General features: G+C 37.3%; 1 protein-coding gene across 1 annotated transcript; it reads left to right on the forward strand.

Annotated features, from left to right (window-relative positions):
• The first annotated feature begins 11,546 nt into the window (after positions 1-11,546).
• LOC110543100 (olfactory receptor 6C70-like) lies at positions 11,547-12,503 on the forward strand. Its single transcript, XM_021629535.1, has one exon. It carries the CDS (start codon positions 11,547-11,549, stop codon positions 12,501-12,503), a length of 957 nt encoding a protein of 318 aa, XP_021485210.1.
• The last annotated feature ends 8,717 nt before the right edge of the window (positions 12,504-21,220 follow it).

The raw sequence follows: 21,220 nt of genomic DNA on the forward strand, positions 1-21,220 counted from the left end.
CATATTCAGTGAGATTGTTCTTCAGAAAAGAATTAAAATATACAAGTATAAAATAAAATTAATAAATTCATACCTAGCATATAAGCCTCATGACAAACATGCTTTTCCACATACTTCTGAATGAAGAACAATGACATGGCTCAGAAATTCAGATTGACTTTGTAAAAGTAGACCATTGGAAAAGAAATGGCTGAACATCTATAGTATCTTATGCACTGTAGTTTGTCCAGTTTGAGTCTTTGTGTTAATACCATCTGCTTCAAACAGAAGCTTCTCAGAGTTGGGTTGTGAAATAGATTAATTTATGGGCATAATGATAAGTCATTAGGATTGTTTTAATTTAGCAGCATAAGAATAACAGATTCTCTTCTATGGATTATGTCCTTCCTAGCCCTTTAGCTGGCACTGACATGCGGATTAAGGGTTTCATCCTGTGGACCTTGGAATAAATCCAGTCAGAATGTGTTTTGTTATTCCCATGAAGCTTGTGCCACTATTGCAAGTCTGTACTACTTTGATATTATCATGTTCTATAACTCAGTATGTGGTGTCTTCAACAATAGGATTTTCCATCAAGTCCTGGAAGTACCCAAGAGCAATGACAATAACTTGTCCTGTTTGTGGAGGAGGGTGGTTTATAGGGCCTCTCTGGCTAACAGCTCTGAAGAAAGCAACCTAGACCTGGTGCTGGGCTTTTTGTCAGCCTCTGGCATGTAGTAGGGCATGGTTACTCTGTTATAGGACAGCTACATTTTAACTCATTGATATATACATGCATAGCAAAGTCTTCTACAACAGTGTTTTTTTATTTGACTTTTTTTTTGAAAAGTCTTTAGTGTTATTTATTCTTAGTTATTCCCTTCTCTACCCCACACTCCACTCCCTGAACAAGTTTAACCCCTCATGTTCTAGTAGTTCTCCCTTTTACTTTTATACTAGTACATTGTAACCCCTCTCCCATGAGCATCCCTCATTGATCCCTAATAATTTCCCAACATCTTTGGGTATCTACAGAGGTCCCTGAAAGTTCTATTGCCGGCAGAGAAATGAACCATTAGAGGCAAGAGGAAAACTGAGTTCAACATGACATAACCTGTGCTGGTTCTCACTTCCATACCTGGTGGTTTACTTTAGACATATTCAAGTACAGTATAATTTTAGAAACATGTTTCCTGGTAACAACCAACCCAATCCCATCTGCACAATAAGGCTTAAGGCATGACAACACTGAAACTCTTTTGCATAGTGCATGTGACCATGAAGATGGGTTCTATAGCTTAAGGGCCTAGGATCTGCTGTGGTCTCTAACCAAGATAGTGTTGAGGTCATCTGTCTGTAAAGAACATGTTACATATTCCTTAAGGATGGGCTCTATTGGCTGAAAAAAAAAAAACAAATGAGGATGAGGTCTAGGGGGCTGGAGAGATTGCTCAGTGGCTAAGAACAATGGCTGCTCTTCCAGAGGATCCAGGGTTAACTCTCAGTAGCCACATGGCAACTCACAATTGTCTGTAACTCTGCTCCAGAGGACCCAACAGAGACATATATGTAAGCAAAACACCAATGCGCATGAAATAAAAATAAATTAACTTTAAAAAGATGAGGTCTACAGAGGGAGTTTGGGGAATTGGGTAAGGTCTGGCTCTACAGACAGCTAATGTCACCAAGTAATTAACAACATTCACTCCCAGCCTTCTGTGTAGAAAACAGGTATCTGTATTTTCATTGATGAGACAACCCTGCATAATTAACACTGCCAGTTTCTCCAGTGCTCATCTGTGAGCATTTATGCCTTCTATGGGTATCTCTAAGTGAAACACACATACTGGAAGACTCAAAGCTAACAGTCACAGATGAGAGAAAATGTGATGTTTGAATTTCTGGATCTAGAATACCTCATTCAGAATGATTCTTTCTAGCCTCATCCATTTATCTGTGAACTCTATTATTTTATTTTTCTCAATAGTTGAATAATATCCCATTGTGCAAATATATTACATTTTTATTCTCTAGTCATCAGCTGATAGACATCTAGGCCATTTCCATTCTCTAGCTATTGTGAATAGAGCAATAAAATAGATATCTCTAGAGTAGGATGTGGAGTCCTTTGGACATAGGCCTAAGCATGTTATAGCTGGATCACATGGTAAACCTGTTTTTAGGCTTATAAAAAACTCTACACTGGTTTCCCTAGTGGCTGCACCAGTTTGCGTTCTGATCAGCAATGAATCAATGTCCCCATCTTCCTTTACCCATGCCAGCATTTGCCATTATTTGCGTTTCTGGTCTTAGCTATTCTGAATAGAATTAAATAAAATATCCAAAGAGTTTTGATTTGCACTTCTCTGATTAAGAATGAGGAATATTTTTCTGTTTCCCAGACCCTTGCATTTTATTGTTTTGAACCAAGTGGAACTTATTAGGTCTTAACTGAGATATAGTAATTGTACGTATTTAGAGAGTACAGTGTGATTTTGCCTCTATTTTTCTATTTTTTTATAATTACATAATTTTCTCTCTTCCTTAATCACCAAGTACCTGATTAGAAAAAAAAAGTATGATAATAAACATTTACTTTGGCTCACAACTTTAAAGGAATTAGTCCATGGGCACTTGATCTCATACAATTGCTCAAAAGAGCATAGTAGCAGAATCATGGTACAGAGGAACTTATTTATCTCATGGTGGACAAAAAAGCAGAAATAGAGAGATAGAAAAAGGCCAGAGACAAGATACTCCCAAGGAAGTGGCAAAGAGATACCTCAATGGCAAAGATTAACTTCAGTGCAAATATGGAAGCATGAGTTTGGATCCCAGAACTAATATTAAAAACCTGGCTGTACTTAGCAAAGGTAAGCTCTTCAGTGCCATGTGAGCTCAAGACAGTAGTGTCACCGAGGCCTGCTGGACTGCAGCCGACCTTTACGTGCAGTGAAAGATCCTGCTTCAGAGGAAAGGCAGATAGTGATAGAGCAGAACACCGAGCATCTTCTTCTGGCTCATATTCATTCACACAGGCACACATACTAATACACATGTTCACATACAACACACACACACACACACACACACACACACGATATACCTACTCCCTGTATCAGAAACCTATATTTCCTAATGATTATAAAGCCTTCTCCAAAGGACCACCATCTGGATGCTCTAGGCACATGAGCATTTGGGAAATATTTTATTTTCAAATCAAAACAGATGTAAAAGGGAAAATAATATAGTTATTGCTGACAATAGTTTAGCAATTTCTTACAGAGGTAAATGGAATACTTTTATACAACATAAACATCACACTCCTCATTATTTACCAAATGTTTGAAAGTACATATATAAATAAACATCTTCACACAAATTAGAAGATATTTAATTAATTGGTGACAAAATATGTAATCAACAAGTATGTTCTTCAAAAAGTGAAGTGATAGACATATGCAGTGTATTCATCTATTAGTATTATCAGCAAAAATAAGGTGGTGAGTGATAAAGGCACACAGTTTTGAACTCTGGCATTCATATACATATACTCATGGTTTTTCTACAACTATACACACACACACACACAGAGGGAGGAACAGAGAGAAAAAGATTCTTAATATGAAATTCTTGAAGGATGAGTCCTACATAGAGATATCTATTGTAAAGTGTTGTATTTTAGATGAACTATATAATTTAATTTTCACAACACTTAGTAGAAATCCTTTAGCTGTTTCCTTTTGCAGACAAAAAAAGGAAGAAAAGGGTAAGTAATTTGCATTAGGTTATATAGATTACTGACTGGCAAAACCAAAGCTTAAATCAAGGAATACAATAAAACATACACAGAATCTTTAATCTTACTTTGGTTTAAATGTGATTATTAATGAATCACAGAGACATGTTTACAGGGAGAGATGTTTCTTTTGTGGAATTGGGATGATGGTTAACATAAGAACAGATGGTGTCTCTGAATAAGACTGTGAAACTTTTCTTCCTCTTGCTTATATGTATTGATAACTTAAAACTATAATGGCTATGTTTGTTCATGTAATAAACCATAGATTCAAAATATTAGTAATTAAGTTGATCTATTTACTCACAAAATAAAATAGAATACAAAAGCATAAATGCATTTTTAAAATTTATTTTTACTTTTTAATAATTTTTATTTTTTATATTTATCACAGGTTATTTATTTTGTATCCCAGCTGTAGTCCCCTCTTTTATTCTCTCCCAGTCCCACCCTCTCTCCCTCATCTCCTCCCTGTCCAAGTTTACTGATAGGGGAGGTCCTCCTCCCCTTCTGTCTGACCCCTGGCTGCAATGTCCTCCTCTGTGGCCTACATAGGATGCTCCTCCTTTAGGGGGAGGAAAATCAAAGAGCCCACCATTGAGTTCATATCAGAAATAGTCCCTGTTCCCCTTACTAGGGTACCCATTTAGATGCTGAGCTACTATGGGCTACATCTGAGCAGGGGTTATAGGTTATATCCATGCATAGTCCTTGGTTGGAGAAACAGTCTCATAAAAGACCACTGTGCCCTGATATATGCGGTCTTTGTGGAGCTCCTGTCCTCTCTAGGTCTTACTAACTCCCCTTCTTTCATATGATTTCCTGCACTCTGCCCAAGGTTTGGTTATGAGTCTCAGCATCTGCTTTGATATACTGCTAGGTAGAGTCTTTCAGGGGCTCTCTGCGGTAGGCTCCTGTCCTGTTACTTATTTTCTCTTACTTCCAAAGTCCATCCCATTTGTCTTTCTAAGTGAGGATTGATCATCTTATCCTGGGTTCTCTTTCTTGTTTATCTTCTTTAGGTGTACAGATTTTAGTATATTTATCCTATCTTATAGGTCTCACTATAAGTGAGAATATACCGTGTGTCTTTCTGCTCCTGGGATACCTCACTCAGGATGATCTTTTCTAGATCCCACCATTTGCCTGCAAATTTCATGATTTCCTTGTTTTTAATTGTTGGGTAGTATTCCATTGTGTAAAAGTACCACAATTGCATAGATGGATTTTAAATACATGTTATTTAATAAAAGAAGGAAGAATTAATATGAGATCAACTTCATGATTCCATACCTATGAAGTTTTAGATATTCTTTAAGTTAGCTGTAAAGTACTTTTGAATGTTTACTAAATACAAACAATGCTTAGAGACAACCATGTCTCTAAGCTGGGAATACATAGACCCACAAAGTAATTGTTTCTCAAATGGGATTAATTTGACATTATCTCCAAAGTAAAAAATATCATATGATGCAATGATATTTAACACTTGCTATAGTGTTTCTATGACAGTCTTGAAATGAAATTTTAATTTTTATTTCAGTGTGTGTGGTGGGAGTGATGCATGTGTATTCAAATGCACAAGCCAACACAGGCATGTAGAGAGGCCAGAGGCTAGCATCAACGTGACTATTCTCGGTGACTTGACCTAAATGTTGAGATACAATTTCTTACTGAACCTGAAGCTCCCTCTGTTTGCTTGGTTGATTGACCGGTGAGTGACATCTCAGGATCAGCAATTCTAGGATACAGACACACTGTATCTATCTTTTGTGTGGTTTTGAGGGGTGCTTGCATGGCAAGCACTTCTTTACCCACTGTGCCACTCCCCACTCCCCAAAGTGACTATTTTTAATGTAGCATTTTCTATCATTTTACTTGTAAAAGTGAATAATTTAGAGACAAAAATCATGCTATATTCCAACCTAGGACCATTCGTGGAGATAACCTAGAACCCCTGCACAGATGTAGCCCATGGTAGCTCAGTCTGCAAGTGGGTTCCCTAGTAAGATGAACAGGGACTGTCTCTGACATGAACTCAGTAGCTGACTCTTTGATCACCTACTCCTAAGGGGGGAGCAGCCTTACCACTCCATAGAGGAAGACTATGACGGGGAGGAGGACCTCCCCTATCAGTGGACTGGGGAAGGGACATGGGAGGAGATGAGGGAGGGAGAGTGGGATTGGGAGAGGATGGGGATGAGGCTACAGCTGGGATACAAAGTGAATAAATTACAATAAACAAAATTACATTAAAAATATATGAAAAGTCATTGATGATCTGATAATCACTATATAATCTAGGTTTGCCTGATAGTTGTGATAATTCTCCTGGCCCATCCTTTTAAGCAGAGTTTTTATTTTTAAGATAAGGTCTCACTCTGTAAATAATCTGAATTGGACTGGCTATCTTCCTTACTCAGCTCCATAGTGCATCACACCTTCCACTAATAAACTTATTTTAACTCGGTGTTAAATATGAAAAGCTTACTGATGGTTTTTTTTAATTGCTTTGCATGTTTTAAAATTTTTCTTTCTTTTCCTTTGGGACTCTGTCCCCTTAGATTTCCTGTAGAGAGGTCTCTGTGCAGCTTAAATAACTAGGATCTGGTATTAACTATTTTCCAGAAGATTATTTCAGCTATGATAATTTTTATGATAGTGTGAGATTTAATTAGTTGGACATACATGTATTTTCTCATGATTTCTCTGGTATTTTAAAAATGGTTTAAAAGAATTTCTTGTTGTTTAAGGCATGAGCTGAGATGCTCACAGATGTGACGGAGACTAAATATCACTGATTTAAAAATTCACATCTTATCACTGCTTTTAATTAACCTGAAATATTCATTTATGTTATTTTTTCTGTCTACCAATATTAAATGTTGGTTTCATCAAGTATATTGGCCATTTAATATTATTGTTTTTACATTCAAGAAAAGGTGATGCTAGCATGCTCTGTTAATGGTAAGTTCAATGATAAAATTAGTTTTCTTTAAAACAAAAATTAGTTTCTTTAAAAGATTTAAGAATAATTTACTCATAACAAAAATAAATTAAGAGTCAACATGAAGCTTGGAGGGGAGAAGATGAGGGAAGTAACATGAGGTAGAAGGAGCAGCGGTGAATGTATATGGTCAATACACACAGCATAAATGCATGAAATTTTCAGAGAATTAAACATACTATTTAAAAGTTAAAGAATTGTATATGCAATGAAACTTATGATCCAGTCATATTTTTTTTCATTTTTTAGAATACTAGTAATTCCTCATCCATGTTACTATTCCTGAAATAACAGTTAAACTCTGCTTCATGTGCTTGCATTTGAAGTTCTAATTATCTGTTTTAAACCAGATATCACACTGGAGAATTGTGGAGAAAATTTTCATCCTTTCGTTGGCTAATTAGTGAAAACCTGGGCAGTGTTCAAAGTCAAAGATGGAAAATTAGAAGTTATGATTTTTCCAAGGGCATTAAATATACACGCTTTGGTACATTGTTAAAAGAGAGGGAAAAGTGCTTTGGAAATGTTGATTTTGATCAATGCATTCTTAATTTCTATTTTATTTTTATTAATTACAGTTTGTTCACTTTGTATCCCAGCTGTAGTCCCCTTTCACATCCCCTCCCAATCCCACCCTCCCTTCCTCTTCTTCTCCTGCATGGAGAAGAACGCCTAGAACCCCTGCACAGATGTAGCCCATGGCAGCTCAGTGTCCAAGTGGGTTCCCTAGTAATGGGAACAGGGACCACCTCTGAAATGAACTCATGGGCTGGCTCTTTGATCAATGTATTTTGAGCAAGCATAACTTATTGATAATTTCTAATTGTTTAAGTCAGTTGCTGAAAAACAAATATCTCCTTCCTAGGCTTTAAAATTGTGGGATATTCACATTTGATTAAAGAAATGCTAAATATGTTTTGCTGAGAAAGAAGATCGGCATATTAGTAAAGAGAAAAGTACCAGTTGAAGACAGCGTCAAGGAATGAGGAAATGAACTAAGTCATTTTTTAAAACTCTTTTTAGATGCAGCTTTTCTGTAATTTCTCCAAGATGCAAGTGGGCTCCCCAGTCTCTGGCTCTTGCAATTTCTTTGTTCCTATTCTGAGAAATCCCCGGAGCCTTACATGTAAGAGTTGTGTTATATATGTATCCATGGGGGCTGGAAACCCCGTGATCAATTGTACTCTGCATTTTGATCAGCTATGGTTTTCTGTGATGGCCTCCATTTGGACAAAGTAGCAGCACACAGAATGGAAAAAGATTCCTACATACTAGATATTCAATAGAAGGCTACATCCAAAATAAACAAAGAACTCAGAAAACTACATACCAAGAAAACAAGTAACACAATTTTTTAAATGGGGTACAGATCTAGCCAGAGAATTTACAAAAAAGAAAACTCAAATGCCTGAGAAACACTAAAAGAAATGTTCAACATCCTAAGCCATCAGGGAAAGGCAAATCAAAACTAGTTTGAAATCCATCTTACACCCTTCGCAATAGCCAAGATCAATAAAACAAATGACAGCTCATGTTGACAAGTATGTGGAGTAAGGGGAACACTCATCTATTGCTGATGGAAGTGAAAACTTGTACATTCACTATAAAAATCAATGTGCCATTTCCGAAGCTGAGACTAGATCTACCTCAAGATTTAGCTATACCATTCTTGGGTAAATATGTATACACACACACAGTACACACACACACACACACACACACACACACACACACTGCTTCATCCTCCAACAGAGATACTTGCTCAACCATGGCAATTGCTGCTTTATTCAAAATAGCTAGAAATTGGAACCAATCTAGATGTCCCTCAGATCAATGAATAAAGAAAATGTGGTACATTTACACAGTGGAATATTACTCAACAGTTAAAAAAATAAAATTTTAGCAGAACCTTAACTAAAAGGTTATATAAAGTTTATATGGCTATTCCTTTATTAAGAAAAACCACATGATGAAAACTTAACCAAATTTTTGAAATTATCAAAACCATGCTATGATGAGATATAAAAATTTCAAAGTGTAGGGCAAAAAGTTTATAAGTACACATACATTTGTTTTCAAACACAGTACTTTAAATAAGTAGAAGCTGGTGCCTTCCAAGGTCTGTAAAAAAATGAGTTGGAATTTTGATGGGAATTGCCTTGAATCTGTAATTGCTTTGGTAAGATGGCTGTTTTTACTATGCAAATCCTATGGATCCATGAGCACAGCAGATCTTCCCATCTTCTGGTATTTTCAATTGTTTTTCAGAGACTGAAGTTTTGTCTCACAGGTCTTTCACTTGCTTGGTTAGAGTTACACCAAGATATTTTATATTATTTGTGGCTATTGTGAAGAGTATTTTTTCCCTAATTTCTTTCTCAGCCCATCTGTCTTTCATATACAGGAGGCCTACTGATTTTTTGAGTTCATTTTGTATCCAGCCACTTTGTTGAAGGTGTTTATCAGCTGAAGGAGTTCTCTGGTTGAATTTTTGGGGTCACTCATGTATAGCATCACATCCTCTGCAAAGAGTGATATTTTGACTTCTTCCTTTCTGATTTATCCGTGATCTCCTTTAGTTGTCTTATTGCTCTAGCTGGAACTTCAGGTTCTGCTAGATGATCTTTGCTTGGGCATCTTGACTTTCTCCTAAGACATCCATGGATGGTCAGTTGTGCCAATGACAGATGGTAACTCTTTTTCTCTTGCATCTGTGGAATGGAAGAATTTGTCATTCCACATATGTTCAGAAGAGATGGTACTGTTTCAGATACAGTATTTATATCTATTTATGTCTTTCAAACTCTTGGTGTTTTTTTTTTAACCTGTGTTTATCTTCTTTATGATGTTCGAGAACATTAGTGCATTTAGGTATGTATTTGAGAGTACAAATAATAACATAGCATTACTTTTGGATAGACTCATGTTAGTTGTCTGGTAACAGGACATACTTTTAATGTGCTTTTTCAATAGATGACAAATTTGTCGTTTGGAAAGTTATTTATAAAACAAAGCTATGTAGATAAAATTATCATTTGAAAAGAGTGTCTCCATGCTTAACTGTCTACAACCTTTTTATGGACTTTGAAATAATATTGTGTTGTGCTCAATGCAAACGTAAGAATTATTCTAAAATAAATGCTTATAAACCAGGAAAAAAAATAAAATAAAATTTTGAGGTAAGTGGATAGAACTAGAAAAATAATCCTGAGTGAGGTAACAAGACTCAGAAAGACAAATATAATATACATTCATTTATAGGTAGACATAAGCTCTTAAGTCAATGATAACCAGTCTCCAGTCCATAGAACCCTTACCTCTGGTAAGGGACCAGAGGTTATACAGATAACCTTGCTAGGAAAGGGAAATAGAATAGGTGGTTATGGATGGATTGTGGGGGCTGGGGAGGAGTTAAACATTGGTGATTAGAGAGATCCAGTTGAATCTATATCCCCTATTATTTGGTGATATAATTTAGATTGTTTACATATATGTATATATTCAGGAAGCTTCTACTGTATTAAGTTTTCAAACTATATCTCACAAAGCCCTTAATTTTAGCTGTCCTTCCCCTTTCTATCCTTCTCTCTCTTTCTTTTCTTTCCTCTACTTGATTCTCCTGCAGGGGGCCTGGGTCCAGATCATGCCTGCTCTTTAGTTGATGTCTCAGTCTCTGTAAGCCCTCATAGGACTGAGTTAGTTGTCTCTCTTCGTCTTCTTGTGAGGTTTCTGTCCCCTCCAGGTTCTTCCATCTTTCTCCCTACATTTCCACAAAACCCCTTCAGAAAGAGCACTGTCTTCTCTTCCAGAGGCTCTGAGTTCAATTCCCAGCAACCAGATGGTGGCTTACAACCATCTATACTGGGATCTAATGTCCTCTTCTGGCGTGCAGGTGTACATGCAGATAGAACACTTATCTACCTAAAACAAATAAGTAAGTACATACTTTCTATATCAGCACTTCTTTAGATTAATAGTCACAATAGTAAGTAGCTGCTGGAAACACCAGGACGTAAAATGCACAGTAAGATATTAATTTGTTTTCAGTCTCACGGTGTTGCATGGAGTAAATAGGTTTTAAACTAAGGACCTATAGGTAGATAGAGATGACAGGAAGAGGCAATGTATTGTTTGTTTTATTTTCATAATCTTGTTTACAGGAGATAAAATTTTGATGTTACAAATGATTCTTTTATATTTTGAATTTTTCATAAGTTGATTTGTAAATATTTAATCAGCTCTTTCAATTTTTATATTGAACTATTATTTACTTTGTTTTTTAAACTTAAATATCAATTGTATTTCTCTACAATGTCTGTAATTCACAGAAAAACTTTGAGAGATAACAAAACATACTTTAGCATGAAATTTAAGGGTTACTAATTAAACTACAGATTTCAATTTATTATACAGTCATAATTACTCTTCGGTAAATCAGTAATACAGTAATAAATGGATTATTTTTATTCTCAATGCAAAGCTATTTACTAATTTAACAGATCTGTAATTAGTTACAATTAACTCAAAGTTTAAACTGAAAGAGTAGAAAAATTAAGCTCTTAAAATTGCTCAGATCTATTTCCAATGATGAGTGGAATTCTCTGTTACTTTTAAATTCTTACTGGTAAATTGCTGTCATATAGGTACCATCATATCTCTAATATCCATAAATATTACATTTGAAAGAGCTGTGCTTTAGTAATATGATCCTATAAGCCATGTGGATTTTAATTTATATATCTTTTTATTTCTAGAACTTCAATGAGATCACAAAGAGAAATGAAGAACCATACAAGAGAGATAGAATTTATCCTTCTCGGACTTTCAGATAATTCTCAGTTACAGATTGTAATTTTTTTGTTTCTCTTAATAAATTACTTGCTGAGTATGCTAGCAAACTTAACTATCATTGTCCTCACTCTGCTAGATCCCCTTCTCAAGACACCAATGTACTTTTTTCTCCGTAGTTTCTCTTTCTTAGAAATTTTATTCACAACAACCTGCGTTCCCAGATTTTTAGTCACCATTGTAACTAAGGACAATACAATTTCCTATAACGGTTGTATATGTCAATTATTCTTTTACATATTCTTGGGGAGCACAGAGTTTTTCCTCTTGGCTGCCATGTCCTATGACCGCTATATTGCCATCTGCAAGCCCTTGCACTATGCATCCATCATGAGCAGCAAAGTTTGCCATCAGCTTGTCCTGGGTTCCTGGGTAACTGGATTCTTGGTGATTTTTCCACCGTTGATTATTGGCCTTGACTTGGATTTCTGTGCTTCGAATGTCATAGACCATTTCCTTTGTGATGTTTCTCCTGTCCTACAGCTTTCTTGCTCAGACACACATTTACTAGAACTGGCTGCTTTTGTCTTAGCTCTAATGACACTCATTGTCACATTAGCAGTAGTAATCCTTTCTTATGCTCGCATTGTCAAGACGATTATAAAATTCCCCTCAGCTCAGCAAAAGAAAAAGGCCTTTTCCACTTGTTCTTCTCACATGACTGTTGTTTTCCTCACTTATGGGAGTTGCATATTTATCTACATAAAGCCATCAGCAAATGAAAGAGTAACTGTGAGCAAAGGAATAGCTGTGCTCAACACTTCAGTTGCCCCTTTGTTGAACCCTTTCATTTATACACTGAGGAATCAGCAAGTTAAACGAGCCTTTGGAATAGCATTTAGAAGATTATTTCCTGCTTCAGGAAGGTAATAAAACTTAGTTAAGTGATTTACATAAAACACAAAAAAATTTGGTCAACTAATTTGTGTTTTTTAATAATGAATATTTGCAATTCAGTTATTTGTTTAATTTTAACTTCCTCAAGGTTAGAAGCTAATCTGTTATGTGTATTTTTATTTTAATCTCTTTTATTCAAGATGAACAATATCTTTCTATGCTAGAAATATAAAATCCAAATTTTCTTTGAACTATAAGCCTATAGATCAAAAATGTCGATAAATTCAAATAATTAAAGGACTATTATTTAAAGAATTATACTTTACCTCCTCACTTAACAATTGTATACTTTAAAAGCCTTTGATAATTATAATTTTGTACCTATTATACATGCTAAAATGCTCCAAGAAAGCTTATTCCTTAAAATTAATTTCATGGGTTAGTTTATAAAGTGATATCTTTGAGCAAGTTAAGAAACTACTATTTCCTGTTAATTTTACTAACATTGCATTATATTAAGTTTAAATTGCACAGAGAATAAAGTATTACGTAATGCTTAGAAAGTTGACTCCACCTGACTTTTTAGGTTTGGTATCATTGCTGAAAGCAGTCCTTTGTCCACCAACTGCTTACCTGGTTTGCAACTGAATCTCACAAATCTCACAGCCACAAAGGCCTACAGTATCAAGGTATGCATAGGCTCACAGTACAGCTGGTAATGATTCAGACTGATAGGAGTGCTTGCCACACCTTGACTCAGTGTGGTGTGGGACAGCTCTAAAAAATAAAGTTTTTCTCACTGACATGAAAATAGGTGTGCTGTCCAAGACTAACAAATAGACTGCAGTCTCCTGGCCACCAATGCTGATGCTAATTGGGCCATACCAAAATTTAATAGGCACATCAACCTGTGCAATCTCTAGGGGAAGAGTAGTGTTCTAGGTTCAGCAAGAGACAGCAATGGCAACAGTCCAAGCCAAAATAAATCTGTTCCCATGAGCTTCAGGATTCAACCAGTTAGAGCACCCAACTAAAACTCTGACCTAGGAATAAAAGGCTTTGGTTTTCCTTGGGAGAAGGACCTCAATAAGGAGGCCTGGTTCTGAATTCCAAAGCACAGTCCTCAAGAGCTTTCAGTCCTTTTTCCCTATCAGGTAGTGCCTTGCTTTCTCTCTGTTGTTCAAGATTGGGGGAAGAACAATGGAAGAATTCAGTTCTGGTGATTGAGTCTGTGGATCCATGCCTTGAGATATTGTCTCACTCTGTTGCTGGCTTAATCATGCCAGGTCAGTTATTGGCTCTCAAATGGGAATCCTAGACTTAATTTCTTCTCTTTCATAAAGGATGTTTCTTCACATGCTGCTTAGGAACAGGGTAAATGTAGCAAGTTTGCTCCATGCTGCTTCAATGCATCTTATTGTTGTTCTAAGCCAATGCAATTGCTCTCAATGTTGCTTCCATATCTCTTCATATTCACATCCCTTTGGAGTTGGATGTGTAAATATCTGTACAAATTGGTGTGATTGTGGGGAGGCAATTTTAGAGGATCTTACTCACCTTTATGTCTTTATTGATATAGAATTCAAGAATTAATTGCTGTTTTAAGTAAATCTACTTCTGCAGGTGGACTTTGGTCAGAAACTTGCTTATTTGTTTATTCTGATAACAAATTGCACACTCAGGGTTACTAGCATTGTTACTGTGTTAATTTAAAAATATTTTTACTAATTATTATTTTTATTACAATTTATTCATTTTTTTCTCTTGCTGTGGCCCCCTCCCTTATCTCCTCCCAATCCCACCCTCCCTTCCTCTTCTCCCAGTATACCCCTCCCCTAGTCCACTAATAAGGGAGGTCCTCCTCCCCTTCTATCTGACCCTAGCCTATCACGTCTCACAAAGACTGGCTGCATTGTCTTCTTCTGTGGCTTGACAAGGCTGCATTTTTACATGAGAAAAATGTTCACAGAATTGGGAATATGGACAGTACAGTATGCAGAAATCAGCAATGTCCCAGTAGCTGAGAGTGGTGGTAGGAAGTCATTTCTTGAGCAATAACTCATTTTTGCAGCTGCCTCTGGTTTCCCACTATTTTCTTCCCCTTTTTATTTGTTTGTTTGTTTGTTTCTCACTTTACATCCTGATCATAGCTCCTCCCTCTTTTCCTCCCAGTCTCATCTCTTCTTCTCCCTCTCTGTCCTTCCTTTTCCCCATTGCCCTTCCTATACTCCTTAGAAATGGAGAGCCCCGACCCACTAACCCACCCCAACACATCAAGTTGCATCAGGACTGAGCCATCTTCCTCCCCTGTGGCCTGGCAAGGCAGCCCCACCAGGGGAAGTGATCAAAAAGCAAGGCAACAGAGTCCGTGTTAGAGACAGCCACCACTCCTTTTACTAGGGGACCCACACGTAGATCAAGGTGCCCATCGGCTACATCGGTGTAGGAGGTCTAGGTCCAGTCCATGCATGGTCTTTGGTTGGTGCTTCAGTCTCCGCAAGTCCCTCTGGGCTCTGGTTAGTTGGCTCTGTTGGTCTTGGTCTTTTTGTGGAGCTCCTGTCCCCTCCGGGTCCTTCTATCCTTGCTCCCACTCTTCGACAAGAACCCCTGCACTCTGTCCGATGACTGGCTGTGAGTCTCAGCATCTGTTTTCATTTGCTGTGGTGTGGAGCCTCTCAGGAGACAGCTATACTAGGATCCTGTCTGCAAACTTAGCAGAATATTGTTAATAGTGTCAGGGGTTGCCTCTCTCTCACGGGGTGGGTCTCAGGTTGGGCCAGGTATTGGTTGGACATTCCCTCAATCCCTCCCCCTTTTTTTAATCCCTGCACATCTTGATGGCAAAGTAAATTTGGGGTCAAAGTTTTCGTGGGTGGGTTGGGGTTCCCCTCCTTCCACTAAAAGTCCTGTCTAGTTAGAGGGTGTCCTCGTCAGTCTCCATGACCCCTGCTTCTAGGAGTCTTAACTAGAGTCACCCCCATATCCTCCCAGAAGCCTACCTTGTCTCCAGCTTCTCGCAGAGATGTCCTCATCCATGGTTTCTTTTCTCTCTGCAAGCCCTCTGCCCTATCCTTTCTCTCTCTCCCCAGATTTGATCTTCACCATCATTTCTTTCTGTATTCCCTCTCCTACCTTGGTTTTCTACTATTTTCTAGCTTCTTTGGTTAAGATGACTGAGACTATAGCTATTGGGTTCTTATCCAAGCACTTCCCGTTTACACCATTTACTTTCCTGATTTGTATTTCCATGGTTCTTCAAGTTCTCATTTGACCCAAATGCTTGAATCAGGTCCTTAACTATTGAAAATATAATGAAAATTATTTTATTTAGTTTTGTTTTCTAGCAATCGCTGTTCACTACAAAGATTTTTAGCAAAATGAACAATGATGAATCTAAAAATAAAATCTAAAGAACCCAATCAGAAAATTTGTATTATAAAAAATTAGAAAAATATTTTCAGAAATTTTAGAGAGATGTTGATTTGAATAAATAATCTATGCAAAAGAAAGATTCAAGAAAAATAAATTCCAAGCTTGGGGTTTAAGAAAATGATTTTTCTTATTTATTTTTATATTTTTTTTCTTATTAGTTACATTTTGTTAACTCTGTGTCCCAGCTGTATCCCGCTACCTCATTTCCTTCTCAACCCCACACTCCCTCACTGGTCTCCTCCCTGCCCCTTTCCAAGTCCACTAATAGGGGAGGACTCCTCCCCCTTCATTTGACCCTGTTTTATCAGGTATCTTCAGGGCTGGCTGCAAAGTCTTCCTCTGTGGCCTAACAGGACTGCTCCTCCCCTGGGGGTGGGGGGTAAGGTCAAAGAGCCTGCCCTTGAGATCCTGTTAGAAATAGTCCTTGTTCCCCTTACTTTGGAAAACTACTTGGTTACTGAGCTACCACAGGCCACATCTGAGCAGAAGTTCTAGGTTATATCCATAGATGGTCCTTGGTTGAGTGTCATAATGAAATCTACACACCTAAAGAAGATAATCAAGAAAGTGGTCACCGGTGAAGATGATCAATCCTCATTTAGAAAGACAAATGGGATGTGCATTGAAAGTATGACAGGACTCTACTGCAAAAGGCATCTGAAAGACTCTACCTAGCAGTGCTTCAAAGCAGACACTAAGACTCATAACCAAACCCTCGGCAGAGTGCAGGGAATCATATGAAAGAAGGGGAGTTAGTATGATATGGAAAGGATAGGAGCTCTACAAGGACCAAATATATCCGGGCACAGGAGTCTTTTCTAAGAAAGTGATGACTGAGATCAAGTGATATACTGTTGGAGACATAGTAAGCAGTAGGCAGGACATACTCTGGCTGGGACCCTGACTTTGATGGGCAGATAGATGTGTTTGTAGATGTATCAATGAGATAATTCACTTGCATTCAAGCCATAGTATATATAAGAAGAGATGAAGGTGTGTCCATTTCTTTTGTCACATTGTGGTTAAATTCCCCCATATGTAAATTATTTCTGTGCCTTCATGGTGAAGATCAGAAAGTCAGATGTTTATGCATTTGGCACATGATAAAACTTGTTAGTCATTGGTCTGGAAGTCATTGCTACAGAATATAGCATGGTATTCTGGGGTGTTAGAGCAGGATAAATAGAATAAATACAGAAAATTATAACACTTTACTTTTTAGAAGAGAAATATTTAATCTTAAAAGCTAGGAAATAAGACATAGAAATAGAAACAGAATAAGTGTGTATGTGCATATGTGTGTATTTGTCTAAGTGTGTGTGTGTTTCTATGTGTGTGCATATGTACGTCTTTGTATACATTTTGTGTGTGTTTATGTGTGTTTGTGTGTGTGTGTCTGTGTGTCTCTATGTATCAATATCTGTGTGTGTGTCCAAGCCTGTGTATATGTCTGTGTGTGTCAGTGTCTGTGTGACTACTTGTGAATGTTTCTCTCTCTGTGTGTGTCTATATTTCTGTATGTATGTGGGGGGGTATGAGTGTGTCTGTGTGTATGTCTGTGAATGTCAGTGTTTGTGTGTCTGTATGTGTCTTCTGTGTATATATATATGTGTGTGTGTGTGTGTATGTTTATATATATGAGTCATTATATATGTGCACATGTGTGTGTTTGTGTGTTTTAAAACACTACTTTATGAGAAAGGGAAATATTATGTAATAAAAAGCAAACAATTTATTGGACCCCAATAAATGACAAATTCACTCTTTCTAACAAATAAGTCCTTATTTAAAAAATGCTATGTGCTATTACACTAATTTAATGTTTAATAAAACAAAACACTGAGGGATTAGACAGACACTACAGCCTTCTTAAACATGCTTGTACCATATTTTAATAAAAATACCCAGTGAACCATAGAAACTCCTACAAATGGCTTTAGGAGATGAAATGGGTGATCATATATTCTCAATGAATGAATATATAGAAGAGAATCACCAAATCCAAAGTTACCATGAGAGTAAATACTGCTAAGAAAAATACCATCAGCTCTAGAAGCTTTGTATCTGTACAAGTGATCTGCAGTAGGCCAAATGAGTCACATTGATGAATATCTTGCTTTTAAAAAAGTGTGACATAAAAAGGATACATGCTGTAAGGAAGATCACACAGGAGTAACATAGTAAGGTAGCATGAAATGTAATAATTATAATCATTGTGGAAAATATGAATATATTCTTCACTCTATGCCCAATAATCATCCTTCTGTGGTTCTGTGTACAAGCACAAGGTTACATACTATGCCAATAAGTTAGGTAGCTTCCTGTTTGTATTCTACTTCATCATATCCAGTGTTCTAATGTTCAAAATAGACATAAATTTTATTTGATATATAAAACAATAAAATTCATACCTGAATGATAACTCTGCAACCATTAATGCAGGTAGCAATATTCTGTAGTTTGTTTGTTTTTGTTTCGTTTTGTTTTTTTTTCATCTCTCTGAGCTTGGATCTACCTCTATATATCATCTTTCAAATTAATCAATCATAACAAACTTTTTACCAGTAGTGAGATGTGCTAATAAAATGAAAGCTTTTAGTACTGAGAATTTTGTCATTTCAATGACTCAGATACTCAACATTTGAAAGATACTTTCTGAAAGCACATGGGTACACTCTACTGTTACCAGTTCTAGGAAGCAAGAATTCCAGCTTCGTGATCCTCAGATAAACCACGAGAGGACTCTGAGTGAAGGAGGATGCAGAGGGCAAAGAAATGGTTTCCTGTGTCCTCTGCCCATTAGAACAGTATAAGTAATATCACTGATGTTTACCTGAGAAAATGTATTTGACTCCTTTGTGTGGTCGGTGGTGTACATTTGTGAACTAGACTGTCAGATTTAGGGAAGACATACGCAAAAATGTGCAAAATTTAACAAAATGACATCGCGATGTACATCAAAGAAACTATGGTAAACAGTTCTGGTTTAGGAAGATGGGTAACATTGCTGACAAGGGGAAACATACTCTAGGTTAGTCAGCATAGTTTAAACCTAGTTTTCTTTTTTTGCCAGTTGTACATAGCTTTATTGACTTAAAGTGAAATATGCTGATTTTATCTACAAATTCCTATTCTAGTTCTCAAGGAAGAAAAAAAGTTGAAAATCTGGACCAAGAAATTCTTTATCTTACCTTTAAGTTTCTCTCTACCTTGAAAAAAAATCCCTTATAAATGAACTTTATTATTCCCCTCCCCGGAGATATGTGAACTTTCTATACTCATTTATTGCAATTTGTGTAATATGTATCCCACTGTGTGCACCTCCCTCATTGCCTCCCAATCCCACCCTCCCTCCCTCTTCTCCCCCTGTGCCACTCCCCTAGTCCACTGATAGAGGAGGTCCTCCTCCAAGTCTATTTGACGCTAGCCTATCAGGTCTCATCAGGACTGGTTGCATTGTCTTCCTCTGTGGACTGCCAAGGTTTCACTCCACCCCACCCCCAGGAGGAGATGATCAGAAAGGCAGCCACCGAGTTCATGTCAGAGACAATCCTTGGACCCCAGTTGGAGACTGAGTCTATGGGCTACATCTGAGCTGGGGTTTGGGGTCTTCTCTATGAATGTCCTTGGTTGAGCTATCATTCTGTTCAGGTCCCCCAAGCCTCAGTTTTTATGTCTCTGTTGGTCTCCTTTTGGAACTCCTGTCCCTCCAGGTCTTTCTGTCTCCATCTTCTTTCATAAGATTCCCTGCACTCTTCCCAAAGTTTGGCTATGAGTCTCAGCCTCTGCTTCGATACCTCCATCAGTAGTCTTTCAGAAGCCATCTGGGGAAGGCTCCTGTCCTGTTTCCTGTCTTCTCCTGCTTCAGAAGTCTATCAAGTTTGTCCTTCTGAATGAGCACTGAGCAGCTTCCCTAAGGTCTTTCTTGTTGTTTAGCTTCTTTTGGAGTATAGATTTTAGTATGTTTATCTTATATTATGTGGTTAATATCCACTTATAAGTGAGTATATACCATATATGTCTTTCTGCTTCTGGGTTACCTCACTTAACAGAACACTAACAGCACAGGCTCCAAAATCAACAATCAATTAATGGGGCCTCATGAAATTTAAAAGCTTCTGTAAAGCTAAGGACACTGTTGTCAGAACAAAATGACAGCCTACAGACTGGGAAAGGATCTCCAGCAACCCTAAATCTGACAGAGGGCTAATCTCCAGAATATATAAAGAATTTAAGAAGTTAAGCACCAACAAATCAAGTAATCCAATCTAAAAATGGGTTACAGAACTCTACACAGAATTCTCTATAGAGGAATATTGAACGGCAGAGAAAACACTTATATAAATGCTCAAGGTCCTTATTCATCAGGGTAATGCAAATCAAAACAACTCTGAGATTTCACCTTACACCCAGTAGAATGGGGAAGATCAAAAACTCAATTGACAACACACGCTAGAGAGGATGTGGAGAAAGGGGAACCATCCTCCATTGCCAGGGGAAGTGTAAGCTCATACAACTACTTTGGAAATCAGTCTGGTACTTTCTCAGAAAATTAGGAATAGTGCTGCCTCAAAATTAAGCTATACCACTCCTAGTCATATATCCAAAATTACTCAACTATACAACAAGGACATTTGCTCAACCATGTTAGTAGAAGCTCTATTTGTAATAGCCAGTAGCTGGAAACAAGCTAGATGCCCCTAAACAGAGGAATGGATACAGAAATTGTGGTACATTTACAAAATGGAATGCTGCTCAGCTATTATCCTGTATTATGTGGCTAATATCCACTTGTGAGTGAATAAACACCATGTTTGTCTTTCTGCTTCTGGATTAATCACTCAAGATGATCTTTTCTAGTTCCTACCATTTGCCTTCAAATTTCATGATTTCCTTGTTTTTAATTGTTGAGTAGTATTCCATTGTGTAAATGTACTACAATTTCTGTATCCATTCCTCAGTTGAGGGACATCTGGGTTGTTTCCAGATTCTGGCTGTTACGAACAGGGTTGCAACGAACATGGTTGAGCAAATGTTCTTATTGAATGGTGGGTATCTTTCAGGTATATGCCTCAGAGTGGTATAGCTGGATCTTGAGAAAGCACTATCCCAAATACTCTGAGAAAGTGCCAGATTGATTTCCAAAGTGGTTGTACAAATTTACATTCCCACCAGCAATGGAGGAGGGTTTCCCTTTCTCCAAATCCTCTCCAACATGTTTTGTCACTTGAGTTTTTGATCTTAGCCATTGTGATGGGTATAAGATAAAATCTCAGGGTCGTTTTTATTTGCATTTCCCTGATGACTAAGGAACCTTG

Source organism: Meriones unguiculatus, chromosome 7 (assembly GCF_030254825.1).
Source record: "Meriones unguiculatus strain TT.TT164.6M chromosome 7, Bangor_MerUng_6.1, whole genome shotgun sequence".
NCBI lineage: Eukaryota > Metazoa > Chordata > Mammalia > Rodentia > Muridae > Meriones > Meriones unguiculatus.